The sequence below is a fragment of the Limulus polyphemus genome, unplaced genomic scaffold (assembly GCF_000517525.1).
Source record: "Limulus polyphemus unplaced genomic scaffold, Limulus_polyphemus-2.1.2 Scaffold3077, whole genome shotgun sequence".
Taxonomy (NCBI): Eukaryota; Metazoa; Arthropoda; class Merostomata; order Xiphosura; family Limulidae; genus Limulus; species Limulus polyphemus.
The window spans coordinates 47,014-61,650 of NW_013668687.1; the positions used below are offsets into that span (position 1 = coordinate 47,014).

Genomic DNA, 14,637 nt, shown 5'->3' on the forward strand with positions numbered 1-14,637 from the left:
CAACTTCAAAGCTCCTAGCCACTGGAGTGGTGGATCATGGAGGAATCCCCCTGAGTGTGCACAATTCCACTCAATTGAGAGTGGGGAAGTGCCTTTCTGCCTGTGTAGAAGGCATGAATATCCTTCTGCCTCAGGTTTGATGCTTTATTCAAGATGTTGCTGGTCTGGACAAGTTGTTTCCATCTATTTTGCAGTTTGCCCCTCTGGCTGGGAACTTCTTCCTAACATGAACTGGATGTTACATACCTGATGCCAATTCATTTTGGACTGGAATTGACCCTCCATGTTGCATTTCCAACTTCCTGACATCATCTGGATGTACATTCCCATGGTTTTTTGCTGCAGATTGTGCTGGGTTTAGGTTCTTGGAATGGAGGCTACTCTTCCCTTCTAGTTCCCAGACCTGAGGTGAATGGTTGAAGACTCTCCTCCTACCATGGACTGGTCGAGTTCCTCCCGGTGCCATTGGTCTGGACTGGAGTTGACCTCCTCCTCATGGCCCAATGCACCCTAGCCACTCTACACACATTCCACTTCCTTAGGGATTTGGAATTGTTACCTTGTTCCACTCTTTGATTGCAACACCACACCTGTTGGCTCCTCATGGGCAAAGAACTTACCTGGTTCAGATGTGGTGCGGGTTCCCATGTGTGTGTGTTTCCTTTCGATAGAGAGGGCTCACTACATGGGTATGCTTCAGATGGTTTTGAAGGATGCTCATCTAGGTTATTTACACCAGTCCCTCCACCTGCTCAATGTGAGATTCCAGCTGTAACTGTAAGGGGAGGTAAGTAATCATTTTGAAAGTTAATATTTTCCTTCACTGAAAATATATTTCCAATCAATACTTTCCTTCTCTCACACTTCCCATCCAACCTCCCCACATTTTTTTGCCTAATCTTGAAGTGAAGATTGGGTTCAACTGCACAGAGAGAGTCAGCTGTGATAGGAGGTTTTGTTACACTCCAATTGTTGAAGGACTGTCGCATGCTAATTTGCATGCTTAAACACAGCTGAACCACATGGTATACTGTAGAATTAGGTTGGAGTTTCAAGGCTAGTAGCAAACAAAAATTTGTGCACTAGAGGGCAGTCAGGTCAAGAATAGTTGTAACTGTCAGCGGAGGCAAGTATCTATCAGAAATATATTTTTAATGTAGGAAAATATTAACTTTAGTATTAAATAGCTAAATAAATTAAGGAGTCATTCCAAGTGGGTCTTGTATGTAAGCCAAGGGTTTAACAGAAAGTTTGGTTTATAACAATATCACCACATGTGCCAAAACCCTCTCAGGGTTGTTCTTTTAAACTTTTAAAATTACAACTGTACAATAAAACAGTAATATTGCGAAAACCTGTTTTTAAGCATTTTCATTTGAAACTAATACTATCCACATTATAATAGGATGACTCTTCAAGATTATGTATTTTGATGTTTATCCTAACATCTATTTGAACTTTGTATTCAACAGATCCCAGTTTTGTTATGAGCTTTATCTACGTCCAGATCTTTATAGTGAACGGCACAGCCAGTGGTTTTACTTTTGTGTATCTAATACGAGATCAAACATTACGTATCGCTTCTCAATTGTGAATTTTCGAAAGCCATACAGCTTGTACAGTTGTGGGATGCAGCCTTTACGATACTCAGAAAAAATGGCTGAGTCTCAGGAAGTGGGATGGCATAGAGTAGGCAAAGATATATCATATTTTAAGAATAACTTGATGTGAGTAAAAGTCTAATTTAAATATTAAGTTTTATAGCTAATCAGCAAATTTGGGATGCACCTAGTGATAGAATAATAAAGTTTATGTTACTCATAAACTCTGGCACATTAAAAATTCACAAATAAATTCATAACTGCAAACTTTATAAAACTACTAGTTTACTTCTGAAAAACACAGCATTATATAATTCCCAGAAATTGTGCAATCTGTTAGATACTTTCTTAAATGGGTAATGTTAATGACTTATAAATGCACATAATACTTGTACTTCATTATTACAAAAGTTGACTTAGTAATAGTGGAGTTGTTCACCTATTTATTAGCTATATTTGCTTTTACAATGATTATTCTTTACCATTCACTTTATTTTTATGATAAATAGTTTAGTAAAATTTATGATAATCTTTAATAATGGAATATATGCAGTATACAGACAGATGGTTTTAAAAATGTGTGGAATAAAAACAAAACTTGTTTGGAAGATGTTTATTAGTATACAAAAGTAAACAAAGTTAAACAACATTTTTCTATATTTGTCCTAAAGTATTTCTCTTGTGGATGATATTATAAATGGCAGCAAAAAATCTATACAAATAAAATATAGAAAAAAAACTAGGAAAATTTGTCATGAAATATAATGACAGATATCTTTAGACAAATGTTTAAACTCCAGCATAAAATTAGATAAATTAGGAGTGGGTTTAAGTATTTTTAGAACAGCTCCTGTGATTAAGAAAAGCTTGATAAAAGTTTCATTGATATAAAATCCAGTTAGAATTACACATCAGTTGAAGCTTTAATAGAAAAGATAACTATAACATAAGTATAACATCAATATTTTTCACTTTAATGTAGTTTGACAATATAGAAATAGTTCTTTCTTTACAGCCTTCCTTGGCTATGTATACATATGGAACTAGTTAGAAATGAAGTAATAATGAAGTCTGTTGCATCAACTAGTAACTTATAGATACAGTAGAGTGCTGATTATGGAAACTAACTGGGACCAAGAGAGGTTAAGATAATTGGACGTTATTAAAAAATTGTATTTTGAATACAGCAAATTTATCTTGTATATATATTTTACAATACTTCTCTGCTAGCTATTGATTAGGTTAATCTTTTTTTTAAACTTTTTCACAATGCCCACTTTGTCACACAATGAAAGCACCACTTTTTTGCATTTGGTAGACATTTTCACCCCAACAAAGAACAACTTTGATTTATAGAAAATTAAACACATTTTTAGATTTTAAGGAAACACAAAGCATGTCTGCACTCAATAAGGCAACCTCACAACTGATGGTTCTGCAGTAAGATCTACCCTTTGCTATAAAGTGATCAAAGCATGTTTGGACAGGTTTAACATCTGTATGTTTTTTTACATGTATATACATATTTTTACTTTTCAAAATTTGATCTTTATAATTGGACATCTGGATAACTGGTGTTCTACATTATGCAAATATGAACTGTTTGTCTGCTTACACTTATTGGGAAACTTTGCCTATTATACAAGGTATTTAGCATACTTATTTAAAAATACATTAATAAATGAGATAATTTTCTAGGCAAGTTAATAGTATGTGTAATTAAGCAGGTATTATTTTAATCAAAGCATGAAGAATGATTTTGTGTTATTTACAAAAAATGTTTTTAACTTTGCAATGCTATATCTATATCTATTAGTGTACTTTATGAGTTTTGAATTTCAAACTTAAACATTAAAAGAAGTAATAAAAAGCATGTTTTATGTTTCAAGCATTACAATTATATAGTTTTTTGTAATTTATGTTTTATGATTCCTCAGTTTGCATTGAAATTTTTCAGTAACGGAGATGGAGCTACCATGTACAGCTTGACTTTTTCATTTGAGTTTCCTTATGATTATGATAGAGTCTTCTTTGCATTTTGCTTCCCCTACACATATACTGATCTGATGGTAAGCTGTTTTAAATGTATTTACTGGGATTTTTAAATAAATTATATCAGTTATACAGGTTTCTGTCATTTATACCTTAGAACATGCTTTGTTCTTATTTTCTGATGAAAAAATAGCTAATTTTAATATTCATTACCAAACTATTGTACTTTATTTAACTTATTGAATGCTTTTTAATGGAAAATATACATCTTTAAAATATAAATATCTTGATTGTAGTTTTCATTATTTTTTAGTTTTTTAAACTTCTGTTTATGGTAAAACTACATGTTTTGTTATTTCTTTATAATTTGAATTTTCAAAGTGTGTGTGTATTTTTACTTAAAATTATGTGTCATATGTTATAGGAATATTTGTCAAAGATTGAAAATGAACCAACTAAGAGGACTCTGTGTAAGCAGAGGTTATTGTGTCGGACACTTGCAGGCAACCTTGTACCACTACTTACAGTAACTTCCAGGGCTTCAGACATTGGACCAGTTAAGGTAAAGAATGCAAAATGCTTCAATAAAATATATAAACTTAGTGAAAGTTTTAACAGCTTATTTTGATTTGTCATCATTTTGGAATTTGAGATTGATGTTTTCATTTCCTGTTTTGTATTATGAATTATATGTACCTTGTGTGTCTTTATAAGCACTTAATGATAATGGCCCATTGTCTCTTATTATTTTGCATTCCAAGTTGTATTTTAAAACTTGTATATTTTTGTATAATAGTTTCTTTATAAATTGTTTGTTTTTTAAAAAATAAACCTGAAATTAACACTATTGTAAAAAATCATACATGAATTGATTTAATTGTACATTCTTGTGTTTTCAAACTCTAATGTATGATACTCTTGACGTGATATATATACTTTACTAATACAATAATTTTGATGTCAATAAGTTGAAATTGATATTTCCAGAAAAAAGTTGTCATAATTTCTGCCAGAGTCCATCCTGGGGAGTCCAATTCTAGTTGGATAATGAAAGGACTTCTGGATTTCATCCTTGCAGACTCTTCCAAAGCTGAAGTAAGTATTTGTAGAGTACTCGGTTGTTTATTGAACTTAGCATGTTTTTTTTTCATTCTGTTGCACATTATTATTCATGTATAGATTGAAGAAAATGTTTATTCAGAAGTACTGAATTTGTCTAATATATATCAACTTTAAAGGTTTTGAATAATTTAGTTTCAAAGTGACACTAAATGCTCTGTGATGTATATTACATTTTAACTAGGATGTTAGTCCATGGTGCCAGGTGTGACAAAGTGGTTTACATGCCTATTTTGTGAATGCTAGGGGTTTATGGTTCATATTTTGTTGTTGCATAAATACACTCCCCACTTTATGGTTTTGGGTGTAACATCTTTGTGATAAGATAAGTTATACAACAGGATATTTGTAATTATGACACTAACATGTTACAGGAAATTTAATTTTTATTTCATGTGAACTGTGTAAAATAATTAAGCTTTTCTATTAAAATTATAAATCAACCATTTTTCTCCATACGTTAATGTGATGTATTTTTGTATTTAAACAAAAACTTTGCTCACATGATCATATAGTTATACAGATAGTGTATTAGTTGACTAAGATTTATGTAGTTTAGCTAATGGCTTTTTTTTTTAGCTGCTACGGAAACAACTGATTTTCAAGATTGTTCCAATGCTAAATCCTGATGGAGTAGTTGTCGGAAACTATCGCTGTTCATTAACTGGTCGGGACCTCAATCGTCAATATCAGTCTTCCTTAAAAGAAGCTTTTCCAACTGCTTGGTACCTGAAAAACCTGCTTACTAGGTAGGTGTGACAAATTTTTAGGTTTCATTATGGTGTTATCAGGATGCAAAAATATTATAGTAGTCCAGCTAAACTTAATTTTTGGAAAGTATTTTAAATTTTTTTTTCATTCATTTATTAAATAAATGGATGTTCAAATAAAAATAATATATTGTTCATAGAATAGTGAGTGGATTTTTCATCTACAAGTGAGAAAGTGTATACAACAAATTATTCTTGTTTTGTTTAGACCTACCCAATCGGGTGTATGGGGAATAACTTGGAGCAAAAGCTAAACTTATGAATACTTTTTTGAAAGGAAACTAAATAATAAAATAACTACAAAGTTTTGTTGCTGTGCTTTAGATAAAAGATGTAGATTATAATTAGTCATTCAAGAAGTAGACTATTCATAATACTCAACTATTTTTTCCCAATATAACTTGTATTCTCAGAAATCATATTGGGCTGCACCTATTCTGCAGTTTGAAAGCTCAAATGTTTGAGCCTGCAATATGCTGTTGAATACATACACACACAGCCCTTTCAGCTGTGTGTGCATTACAAAAGTGACAGTCAGCTTCATTATTTGGTTAAGAGTTACCATGTAGTTGGAAGGTGTTGTTGACTGGATTCATTTCTACTCAGTAATTCAATATTAGAAGTGGCTTTGCCTGAATCTTCTGGACTTTAATCTGGACATTTAGCCTATGCACAAAGTACCACTCAGATTGAAAATACCAAATAATGTATCTGAAATATATCTGATTCTGAAACTTCAGTTACTACTCTGGTGTAAAATAGATTTAAATGTCTTTTTTTCCTTAGGATGCAGAGAGATCATGACATATTACTGTTCTGTGACATTCATGGTCATAGCCGCAAGTATAATTCCTTCATCTATGGTTGTGACAGCAAGAAAGAGACAACAGATCAACAGCACGTCTTTCCTTTCCTGATGCAAAAGTGGGCTTCAGACTTGGTAAAGTAGAAGATATGTATTTACCTTAAACTACAAGAAGCTGATATATAATTTTAGATTTCAGATACTATTGTATTTCTAGAAACTAACTTTCATTTTACACTAGTAGTAATATTTTTTTAGTCTTTGATGCTCAGTTTTGTAGGTTTAAAATCTATGTATGAATACTTAATCTCAGACTAAAGTACTCACCTCCCCACAGACTAGTTAGATATCACTTTATTGCTACTGTAGAAAAGTTTTTGAACATGAGTGAAACTATTGAAAGATCCCTCACTCATGCATGTAATAATATACACTCTGCTAGTGTATGTTGTTAAATAACATTAGAAAATATCTCTCCACCTTCTTTCCATTTATAATATGTTTATTTGCCTCATAAAGAATGAACTTATGATTTGGGTGCCTGAAATGGTTCTGGAAGCTAGGATTTCAACTTGCAATCTGCTAGTCACTAGATTAAAATCCATTTCCAAACATACTAGCCCTTTCATCAGTGGGGGCATTATAATATTTGTTCATTAGTAAAGAGTACCCCAAGAGTTAGTAGTGTTTTCCTCATAGTTGCCTTCTTTGTGGTTGGTAGTTCAAAACCAGAAGAGGTGGCAGATAGCTTTAGTAGCTTTGCTATGAAACAAACAAAACAACAAGCTTTTGGGTTACACTGTTCAAAGAGAGTATTGTGCAAGGAAGTTATGTCACTCTTCTGTTAATGTAAAGATATTGTATGATGCTGCTTAACAACATAAATAGCATGATACAAGATAGTATGTGCAGGGGTGAGAGGTACTAGCTAATTAATTTCTGGAGATACGATAATCTATTTGAATTACATTTTCAGGTAGGGAAAATGTTAACTATCATTTTACGTATTTTGAAATATGTATTATTTCAAGTCTGTTTTTGAACAGAGTGAAGTAGTGAATTTTGTTCATAACAATTGGCAGTAACTTTGTATAAAACAGTGTCAGTGAAAATATAATATTCCTTAGTGTTACCTATAATTTTCATAAAAACTTTGACATTTTTATATAGAGGGCAAAATGATAAAGTATTATCTTGTGTGATTTTTTTTTTTTTTTTTCAAAACTTCTGGACACATTTGGTTAAAGGATAAGTATGCTTGAAAATTTATATTATTGTCATCTTCACTGATATCTCTTTACACATGTATTGGTATATACATGTTTCAGTTCAGCTTGTCTTGTTGCTGGTACAAAGTTCAACGAATTAAGGAAGGCACTGCTCGTATTGCCATGTGGAGACTTGGAGTTACGAATAGCTACACCTTGGAGGTATTAGTTTCATGTAGCTATTTCTGTAATAAGGATCTCTTTTGTAGCTCACAGCTGTAAGAAATATTTATTAGCAGACTTTTTTTGTTCATTTTAAAAAGGATAAAATGTCAAATTTTCAACTTGATAAAGTTCATCTTCTCTCTTGAAGCAGAGACATTAAAGAAGAAATCAAATGAACATTCCCCCAAATTGAATGTAGTAAGGAGCAGTTAAAATTAAGTATACCAGATGACTCAGATCATCTGAATTATTTTTTCAGAACTATCAGAATGAATGTATTTTTTTTATTCTTAATTCGTAGATTTGTTCATTTGTCTTTCTTTTTAACTTTTATGAGTTAATTGACAAACCAATATTATTAGTTTTTAGGGCTACCAGTAACTAATTTATTTCTTTGACTCATTGTCTGAGTATCTAATGTGTTTTTCATAGTATGTTGTCCAAGTGTATGCATTTAAAAAACATTTTAATCCTTATTTTTTAATCTCTCATAAACCATTAGTCTTGTACTTGGAATGTGTAATTTAACTAAGAATTTGGACAATTCTCTATATTCATTATTAAGGAACTATTCATATAACAGCATATTCTAATAATGTAATTTAAAAGTAATTATTAGTCTGAAAAATTCATCATCATTATAAGAAAAATATATTTAGAAATTTATTTAGCAATATTATGCACTGAATTTCACCTTAGACTTTGTAGCAAAAATTAATATAAAATAAATAAATTAGAGAATTCAGTATTGTGTATATTTAAAGATAATGTAAATTTAGATTAGCATTTTCTACCGAAAATTCATCAATTAATTATACTCAACAAAAACATAGTCCTCTGTTATTGTTGTAAAAACATTTTAGCTAAAAAAACTTTAAAATAGAATAGAATAGAAACATATCAGTCATGTTACCTCAGTTTTGCAGGATTTTAATATTGAATAAGTTTAAATGTAGTTTATTGTATTTATGAGATATTTTGGTGATGTTATATTAAAATCGAAAAAATTATTTTACATTGTCACTTGTTCTGCTTCTGCTTTGTAGGCTTCAATGGCTGGGTCTTCAAAGGGTAATTTAGCAGGATATCATTTTACAACTTCTGACTATGAAGCTATTGGCCATCATTTCTGTGAAGCTTTATTGGAATACTGTACAATTGATGATGTGAAAGTAGGTGTAGCTTTGGAACTGTATCACTAGAATTAATATATATGTATGTATGTATCTTTATAATACTACTGTCTGTTGTATGCGGGGTGTAGATGGATGTTCACCAAAATTGGTATAGAGGTTTATTAGGTCCATGCAGGGGTACATACAAATTTTCAGTTTTGCAGTTTTTATGGCCATTTTTGTGTTTTTTACCACTACTTCACTCCCTGTAGTTGGATTTTCACCAAATTTATTATGGAGGTTCATTGGGTTCTTGAGGAGATACATACAAATTTTCATTTTTGTAGTTTTTATGGTTGTTTTTAACCACTACTTCACCCCCTGTAGATGGATCTTCACCAAATTTATTATGGAGGCTCATTGGGTCCATGGGAAGATGCATGCAAATTTGAAATTTCACATTTTGTGTTTTACATTTCTTATGAGGGTTTTTGCATTTTTGACAATTACATGTAAGAGAAGCAACTTTTCTTGTCCTAAGATAATCTTTCATTAATCAAGAATTTACATAATTTCCGTCCAGGGGATGGATACTCCAGCTAGTATAAAATAAAACACAACATTTGAAAAAGTTTTTAATTTCTGTTTTATTTCTAGAAGTGTTATGTTAAATGTCTTGATGGAATAGCTTTAATACCACTATTTTCATTACAAGAAGACCCAAAATTATATACTTAAAGGTTCTAGTAGACTACAATATTTATCTCTAATACATTCAATAAAATGCTGGCTGTCATGTAATCAAATGGACTAATTAGGGGATTTCTGAAATGTAGATTCATTCTCATTGTTAATATTTCTGTTTTTCATATATATATATAGCTTTGCAACTATAACATTTTAAAAGATATATCCATTTAACATATTTAGAATTATAGACAAGTTTGCTTTTTACATAAAAATAAGCCTACCAATTCACATTGGTATCCGAATTTCTATAGTAATCACCTAAAACATACTAAATTAATTATTCCAATGAATTTGACCAATGATTGTATTCCTTAGTTTCCAAAAATGAAAAAAGATTAACTGAATTTAAAAGATTCCATATAAGTATCTAATAAATATTATGGGGAGAAGCTTACACCTACTAAAAATAATTTTGAAATAAAATAAACTTAAAAAAGGACTATATTATATTTGTTAATGTATATTGTTTGAATGTTAGTATAAATTTAAAATATGTATGCAGTAGAAAATCAGTGTGGTTGATGAAAATTTGAGAAAGCTACTTAATTACAAAGTTATTGTATCTAAAAGTCCACCTAAAATCTTATATTGAATGTTGACTAACCAAAATAAGAATATTATTGGAGAATGAGAAGGGATATTTGTATGTTATGCATTAAATTGCAAATAATGTAAAGGCTATTTAGGAACAGATGAAGAAATGAAATAATCAACTGAGGAAGTAATTTTTCTATGTGAATAGTTAACTTGATTTTATTTATAAATATTGTATTAACAAAACTAGTTACATAGTCAAAACAGAAGAAATAAGAATGAATATACACAAATCACATATTGGAAATACTGTATTAGATTAGTTTATTATGTGCCAGCTAGCATTTTAATAAATATGTTAAAAAGATATTTGGTAGTTTAGTGGAACCTGTTTTTTTTTTCAGTAATTCTTTTTTTTTCTGTATTATAGCATTAAAAATGAAAGCAAGTGGTTTGAAAATGATTTTATCAAGAAAAAGTATTATGTTGTACACAAAGGATGTATGTCACTAAATACCTAAAGTGGCCCATTGAATCACAAAAAAATATAAATTTGGTAGAAAGGTGGTTTCACCATTTGTGGGTATTGAGTTTCATGAACATGTTATTGACTATCTGTCATAAAGTTGAACAGAAATCACATACATGCCATGTTGATTGTAATGTGTTCTATATTTATGCCTTAACATAGCATATTTAAAGAGAATTACATGACCTGATTTAGAATGATTGTCTTTCAGATACAAAATTAAAACTTGCATGAAATGTTGTGAAGATGTTAGCTTTTTCATTTCCATACTTCCAAAAAATAAAAGCAGTACTTACACACAGAACACATCCTTGCCCTTCCAACACTAAATGAGTAAAATGCAATTGCTCAGTACTTGATGCAGATAACTAAATGACATTACATTCAGTGCTGAGCAGCTTGCTTGAAGCTAAGACTTATATCCCATTAATATCATATAATGCACTGCCAATAGAATCTAATATTTTACTTTCCTGTTTTGAGCCACTGTAGTTGTGATTGTGAATATACCTCAGTGTGTCACTACTTTAGCTGATATATTTTGCTAAATTTGTCAATTATCATGTAACTTTGTTCTGCAACAATTCTAGAAGTAATTAATATATAATGGACTTTGGTTAAAATAAATGCCAGTGACCACCATCAGTGGAACTGTGGCAATGTGAGGATGTAATGTGTGATAAGCAGTCTTATGTCTGTCACACCCAAATTTGATATGGACCATTTAGGCTATTTTTGACAATCATCCATTACAACACGTGAAGAACTAAGTGCAGCCATTTTTGTAATATTTGTTTGCTGTATTTCTCTCACTATAAAACTGGTTGAAAACTATGAGAGAAAAATGTACATTTAAAAATACGTATCAAATTACGGAGTACGTAACAATGTTTATTATTTAATAATTATCTTTATCATCAAAAATTTGTAATAAACACCGAATATTCTATATTGCAGTAATTTTTTTCTTTCATCTGTATTATGTTAAATAGTTTAGCTCAACCTTAATTTTTATACCATTTTGTGTTGTTTCTATTTCAGTTTCAAAACTTAATAACTTGTGCACATATCAAGTTTTACTTTTTGTGGAAGTAAGTTAATGTAATGAAACATAGACAAGCAAAATTTTGTTCAGTTGAGGTTTGGGCCTTTGGTGTTTTCACAGATTCTATTAAGCCTGAGGAAGGGTTGTTTCTTGAAACAAAGCCTGAAAAATTTTGTAACATTGCACTATATCAGTTTTGAACATGCGTCTGAGTTTGTCCAATATTCTGATATCTTTACTGGTAACCAAATAAACTTCTGAAATTATTTTTTACTGCTGATGTGGTCATTTTCTTTCTGTTCTTGATATTAGAATCCAATTTTTCTCCTCATACTCCACAAATCATGGTTCATCCCCACAGTATCCACATCGTCAATAATTATTTGTAGCTAGAAGTCCAGTGTTCTAGTTTAGGGCTCTTCTGTTTGGACTAACCTCTGGTCCTTATGCGACTTGTCGGATGGTAAGAGCATTTGCCCAACATCTTCACACTCCTCATTATATGGATGACTGGCTCCTGCTCGCTTCTTCCTGTTCACAGTCCAGAGACCACAGTCATCTGCTTCTTCAAGAAGCAGCATAGGGGGGGATTCCTGTTAAAGTTGGAGAAGTCCATTCTCACCCCCACTCAATACTTTGGTTAGTTGTGGATTTTCTTCAGTTCCAACCTAACTCAGGCCCAGCCTTCTCCTCTTTGTCTTCAAGATATGGAGCAAGCAATCCACAAGGCCTTAACCTCACATTCTCTCACAGCTTGAGAGGTTCCATCTCTTATGGGAATGTGGGCTTCCTTGAAAGTTCTCATACCCATGGGTCAATCTCATATGCATTCACTTCAGTGGACACTCCTCAATCAGTAGAACTTTTTGGATTCCTTGGACCACCTTTTTTATCTTTCCTTCCCCAATCAGGGCCAGCCTGACTTGGTGTCTAGACAAGGGGCCAGACCACTGCGGGAGTTCCGCTTTCTCTATCTCATTTAGATTTACATACTTTCATGAACACGTCTTTAGAGGGTTGGGGTGCTTACCTCGAAACTCAGAAGATTTCTGGTCTCTGGTTGGTCAAGGAGTCTTCTCTACATATCAACATTCTCATTTATGGTGATTCGTCAAGCTTTGTCCAACTTTCTTCACCTACTGTGGGGGAGGATGGTTATGGTACACTCCAATAGCTCCACGGTGGTCACTTATATTATCAAGCAAGGGGGTCTCTATGTTTTCAGACCCTGGATCTCCTTTTTCTGTACCCAAAGTCTCCACATGGTTGTCTTAGCTAGCCATGTTCTGGCACCATGAATCTGAATGTGGATCATTTATCTCAACCCAACAAGATTCTCCCCATGGAGTGGTCCATCAATCCACAGGTCTTTTGGTGGGTGTGTTCTCAGCTGAGAACATCTCGTATCAATGCTTTCACCACCTACTGGAACACCAAACTTCCTTTCTTTGGTCTCCCGTTCAACACTTGCTGGCTCTGGGAGTGGATATATTCATTCAAGATTGGAGGGATCATCACATCTATGCTTACCCTCCTATTCTACTCCTCTTTAGAGGTCTATCCATAATACAAATCACTCAATGTCTATTCTTATATGTGGCTTTGTATTGACTCATGCAACCATGGTTCCCTGTGCAACCTCTCCTACCTTTACCTCTGTCTCGGTCTTTACTCTGTCAACTGTGGTTGGACATTATTCATCCAGATGTCACCACACTCTGTCTTCACTTGTGGCTTTTGTCAGGACCATTATCTCAGCCTAGGGACTGACTCCACTTATTGCATCCTTGCTTTCCCAATCCATCTTACCTTCTTCCCTGTCCATTTACCAAAGGCGATGGTCTGCCTTCAGCCTTTAGTCTTTTTGATGTGGCCTCTGTCTCTCCCACCCTTCCATTCTTTGTCTTCCTAATTCTTTAACTGGTTATTTGTCAAAGGCTTGACTACTTTTACCATGTCCAGCTATTGGACATCCTTGTGGAACACCTTTTGTTTCTCTAAGTTTCATAAGTTTTTGTCTTCACTTGTCATTTCACTCTTTTTCCACTCTGTTTGGGTCATGCATCCTCCACATTCCTTCAACTTGCGTGATTGAGATCTCAGTATGGTCCTTTATGTCATTTCTTGTCCTTCCTTTGAACTTTTGTCTGCATGTTCCATGTACCATCTCTCCATCAAGAACTATTTCCTTCTCCTCCTTTCTTGCAGACCACGTTTATGTTCCCCCATCCTCTTGTGTCATTTTATGTCCCGATCAGTCCTTCCTCTCTAAGACTTATGCTGCCCATGGAAGTGGTTTGGCTTTCACACCCATTTCCTTACTTTCCATCTCCCACCTGTATTCCTGTTCTGATCCTGATTGACTTCTTTGTCTGGTTTGCTCCTTACAATGTTATGTGACACATAATGCCTCCTTTTGGGCTTCACATTCCCAACTTTTTATACCCTGAAACCCTTCCATTTCTCCTGACCTTTCCCCTGTCACATGAACTGGTTGGGTTTATCATCTTGTTAGGCTGGTGTAATCGGACTTATCCATGGAAGGTTACTGTCTCAACAACATTTCTTCTATTCAAATTCATCATATCACCATGTCTTTGGCTGCTCATCTTCACTGTCACTTGGAGGAGACTACTCCCAATTCGTTATTCATTATCTGTATGATCTGGCTGCATATTTCTCAGGTGGATATTGTTTTCCTCTTATGACAGTTCTACACACATCTGTTCGCCTTTGATTGGGGTAAGTCTTATCACTTCCTTTCATTTATGCTTTTATTTTCAGCAACCCACATTTTTTACCATTGATAGTGGGATCCCTCTCTGTGGTGGGTGTTGAATGGTTTGCCTCAAACCTGCACTTTTATACTGATTGCACCATAACGCTCACTGTAGAGATGGTGTGTTCTGTAAGACCACTTGTGACATACCCAGTAATATATATA

General features: G+C 32.9%; 1 protein-coding gene across 3 annotated transcripts in view; it reads left to right on the top strand.

Annotated features, from left to right (window-relative positions):
• LOC106468610 (cytosolic carboxypeptidase 2-like) overlaps window positions 1-14,637 on the top strand; it is a 69,340-nt gene that overhangs the window by 42,162 nt on the left and 12,541 nt on the right. For 2 of the 3 annotated variants that reach the window (XM_022396957.1, XM_022396959.1), the window contains 8 exons: window positions 1,473-1,727; window positions 3,559-3,670; window positions 4,018-4,155; window positions 4,581-4,688; window positions 5,292-5,461; window positions 6,269-6,422; window positions 7,616-7,717; window positions 8,767-8,892. In XM_022396957.1, coding sequence (XP_022252665.1) covers window positions 1,473-1,727; window positions 3,559-3,670; window positions 4,018-4,155; window positions 4,581-4,688; window positions 5,292-5,461; window positions 6,269-6,422; window positions 7,616-7,717; window positions 8,767-8,892 — 1,165 coding nt within the window. The remainder of the gene's footprint in view (window positions 1-1,472; window positions 1,728-3,558; window positions 3,671-4,017; window positions 4,156-4,580; window positions 4,689-5,291; window positions 5,462-6,268; window positions 6,423-7,615; window positions 7,718-8,766; window positions 8,893-14,637) is intronic. The other variant, XM_022396958.1, reaches the window with a different exon arrangement.